General features: G+C 43.1%; 1 protein-coding gene and 1 non-coding gene across 2 annotated transcripts in view; one reads left to right on the top strand and one right to left on the bottom strand.

Annotated features, from left to right (window-relative positions):
* LOC124036965 (ras-related protein Rab-11A-like) overlaps positions 1–2,666 on the bottom strand; it is a 13,951-nt gene extending 11,285 nt beyond the window's left edge. Inside the window, exon 1 of the mRNA XM_046351579.1 lies at positions 2,361–2,666. Coding sequence (XP_046207535.1) covers positions 2,361–2,400 — 40 coding nt within the window. The 5' untranslated portion in view covers positions 2,401–2,666. The remainder of the gene's footprint in view (positions 1–2,360) is intronic.
* A 99-nt stretch (positions 2,667–2,765) lies between these two features.
* On the top strand, positions 2,766–2,837 carry trnaq-cug. The gene has a single exon. It is a non-coding gene; the product is annotated as a tRNA-Gln (tRNA).
* The last annotated feature ends 292 nt before the right edge of the window (positions 2,838–3,129 follow it).

Here is a 3,129-nt window from a genome sequence, read left to right as displayed (position 1 = left end):
GAGAGAGAGAGAGAGAGAGAGAGAGATGGGTTAGAGTAATATCATCAACCATGTGTAGTTCACTAGTGATTATGTTAATGTAACGGATGTGAAATGACTAGCTAGTTAGCGGCGGTGCGTTTCAATCCGTGACGTCACTTGCTCTGAGACCTTGAAGTAGTAGTTCCCCTTGCTCTGCAAGGGCTGTGGCTTTTGTGGCTAGGTAACGATGCTTCGTGGGTGACTGTTGTTGATGTGTGCAGAGGGTCCAGAGGGTCCCTGGTTCACGCCCGGGTATGGGCGAGGGACAGTCTAAAGTTATACTGTTACATTAAGATTGATGTTTTTTATAAGATAAGTTAGTTAATGCTAGCTAGCAACTTACCTTGGCTCCTTGCTGCACTCACGTAACAGGTGGCCAGCCTGCCACGCAATCGGAGTCCAAAAAGGCCGTTTACCGATTGTTATGAAAACTTGAAAAAACGTCCCTCATCGGTCGACCTCTAGTTTGTTGGACTATATCTGTGGTATATCGGTCATACAGGAGTAATAAATACACAGCCTGTAACTACATCCCCGGTTCCATGGTTTGCGACTACTGACACACATTCCTCTGTGCTTGACATCTCAACACATTTCCCCAGTCAGGCCTAGCCTCGATAACATGCGCTGACTGGACATGGACTAAGGCCTAGCCTCGATAACATGCGCTGACTGGACATGGACTAAGGTCTAGCCTATAAAGGGCTAAATTCAGCGGTATGACATTCTCGTGGTTGAGATCATAAATGCTGAATGAAATGAGTCACATTCCTCCAGAGAGGAAAGGCCATTGGTCCATCATGGTCCATAGTAATTACTCCACAATGGGAAGAACCCATTTTATCATATATGTCATGAATGGTGGTGTTGTTGCTGTTGTTTTAAGCATGGATCTTTACACAAGCAGGATATAGTAGACATTTTAAATGAATGACATCACATCACGTTATTAATAAAAAGGTAGCTGGAGCAACTAGCTATGGTTTCAGTAACTAAGTTGTGGTCATTTGGCAAGCTAGCTAGCCGACAAAATTAAAAGACAAAATGATCAGAGGCTCTATGTTAGCATTATTGAGGAATATCAAGACAATAGTCTACTATACATGTATAACACTGTCATATCCAAACGCACTCATTTTAGTTCATAAGATATCAAGCTGACATTAACTTTACTGTGTAGCTAGCTAATTTATCTAGCGGCTAACTAGATTAGCACCGAGCTCTACCACCACTAGAACTAGCTAACGGCTAACTAGATTAGCACCGAGCTCTACCACCACTAGTACTAGCTAACGGCTAACTAGATTAGCATCGAGCTCCACCACCACTAGTACTAGCTAGCTGCTAACTAGATTAGCATCGAGCTCTACCACCACTAGTACTAGCTAGCTGCTAACTAGATTAGCATCGAGCTCTACCACCACTAGTACTAGCTAGCGGCTAACTAGATTAGCACCGAGCTCTACCACCACTAGTACTAGCTAGCTGCTAACTAGATTAGCATCGAGCTCTACCACCACTAGTACTAGCTAGCTGCTAACTAGATTAGCATCGAGCTCTACCACCACTAGTACTAGCTAGCTGCTAACTAGATTAGCATCGAGCTCTACCACCACTAGTACTAGCTAGCGGCTAACTAGATTAGCATCGAGCTCTACCACCACTAGTACTAGCTAGCTGCTAACTAGATTAGCATTAGCATCGAGCCACCACTAGTACTAGCTAGCTGCTAACTAGATTAGCATCGAGCTCTACCACCACTAGTACTAGCTAGCGGCTAACTAGATTAGCATCGAGCTCTACCACCACTAGTACTAGCTAGCTGCTAACTAGATTAGCACCGAGCTCTACCACCACTAGTACTAGCTAGCGGCTAACTAGATTAGCATCGAGCTCTACCACCACTAGTACTAGCTAGCTGCTAACTAGATTAGCACCGAGCTCTACCACCACTAGTACTAGCTAGCGGCTAACTAGATTAGCATCGAGCTCTACCACCACTAGTACTAGCTAGCTGCTAACTAGATTAGCATCGAGCTCTACCACCACTAGTACTAGCTAGCGGCTAACTAGATTAGCATCGAGCTCTACCACCACTAGTACTAGCTAGCTGCTAACTAGATTAGCATCGAGCTCTACCACCACTAGTACTAGCTAGCGGCTAACTAGATTAGCATCGAGCTCTACCACCACTAGTACTAGCTAGCTGCTAACTAGATTAGCACCGAGCTCTACCACCACTAGTACTAGCTAGCTAGCTCGTATGAAACCATGATGAAGTTACATTTTATGGACGGTTAACGTTTTGGGGTCTGATTTGGCATAGATTTTTTTTTTACCTTTGAACAAGTAATCATACTCGTCATCTCTGTTCCCCATCCTGAATCAAAAATGAAGGCGAGGTTTGGATCCGTTTCCTTTCCTTCCTCGGTCCTATCCCGCCTGGTACTCTGCAATGCACCGTCTTTAAAACGGTCTCTGCTGCAACTCGTACCTACTCCGTTTTAACAAGCGACTTATAGCATCCAACATGCTATATAAACGCCCACTTCCGGATCGAGCTTTCGGTATTGATAAACAAGTCTCACTTCCTTTTGATGTTAATAACGAAATGTATTTATTGAATAAATGTATATATTATGGCAAAGTTGTTTTTCTTCATGACAGCCCAGCTAATCATGGACATCGGGAGAAATAAATTATGCAATACATACTAATACGTGTTATATATCTCAGTAAAATATGGTTCTATGGTGTAATGGTTAGCACTCAGGACTCTGAATCCTGCGATCCGAGTTCAAATCTCGGTAGGACCTGTGTTTTTTTTTTTCTTAGCTGTGAATCAAAACAGTGGCAGACTTCTCGATTATAAGGAGTAGATGTATATTTCAGTTTAAAGGGATAGTCTGCAGTTGCTACATCCATTTATTTTGTGGATTTATCCATTAATATGTACCCATTGATTCTTGAAGAATCTAAATGCCTCATTTGCATTGTTATATGCTGTGTTCAAGTGCTAGTCTGAACTAGGAAACTCGGAAATGTGTGACATGCTAACTGGTTAGAGTTAAACACGGACATTTCCGACTCGACGTTAGCTGAGCCAGT

The sequence above is a fragment of the Oncorhynchus gorbuscha genome, linkage group LG06 (genome assembly GCF_021184085.1).
Source record: "Oncorhynchus gorbuscha isolate QuinsamMale2020 ecotype Even-year linkage group LG06, OgorEven_v1.0, whole genome shotgun sequence".
Taxonomy (NCBI): domain Eukaryota; kingdom Metazoa; phylum Chordata; class Actinopteri; order Salmoniformes; family Salmonidae; genus Oncorhynchus; species Oncorhynchus gorbuscha.
The sequence above is the reverse complement of the archived record's forward strand: the minus strand, read 5'-3'. Positions and strand labels throughout refer to the sequence as shown.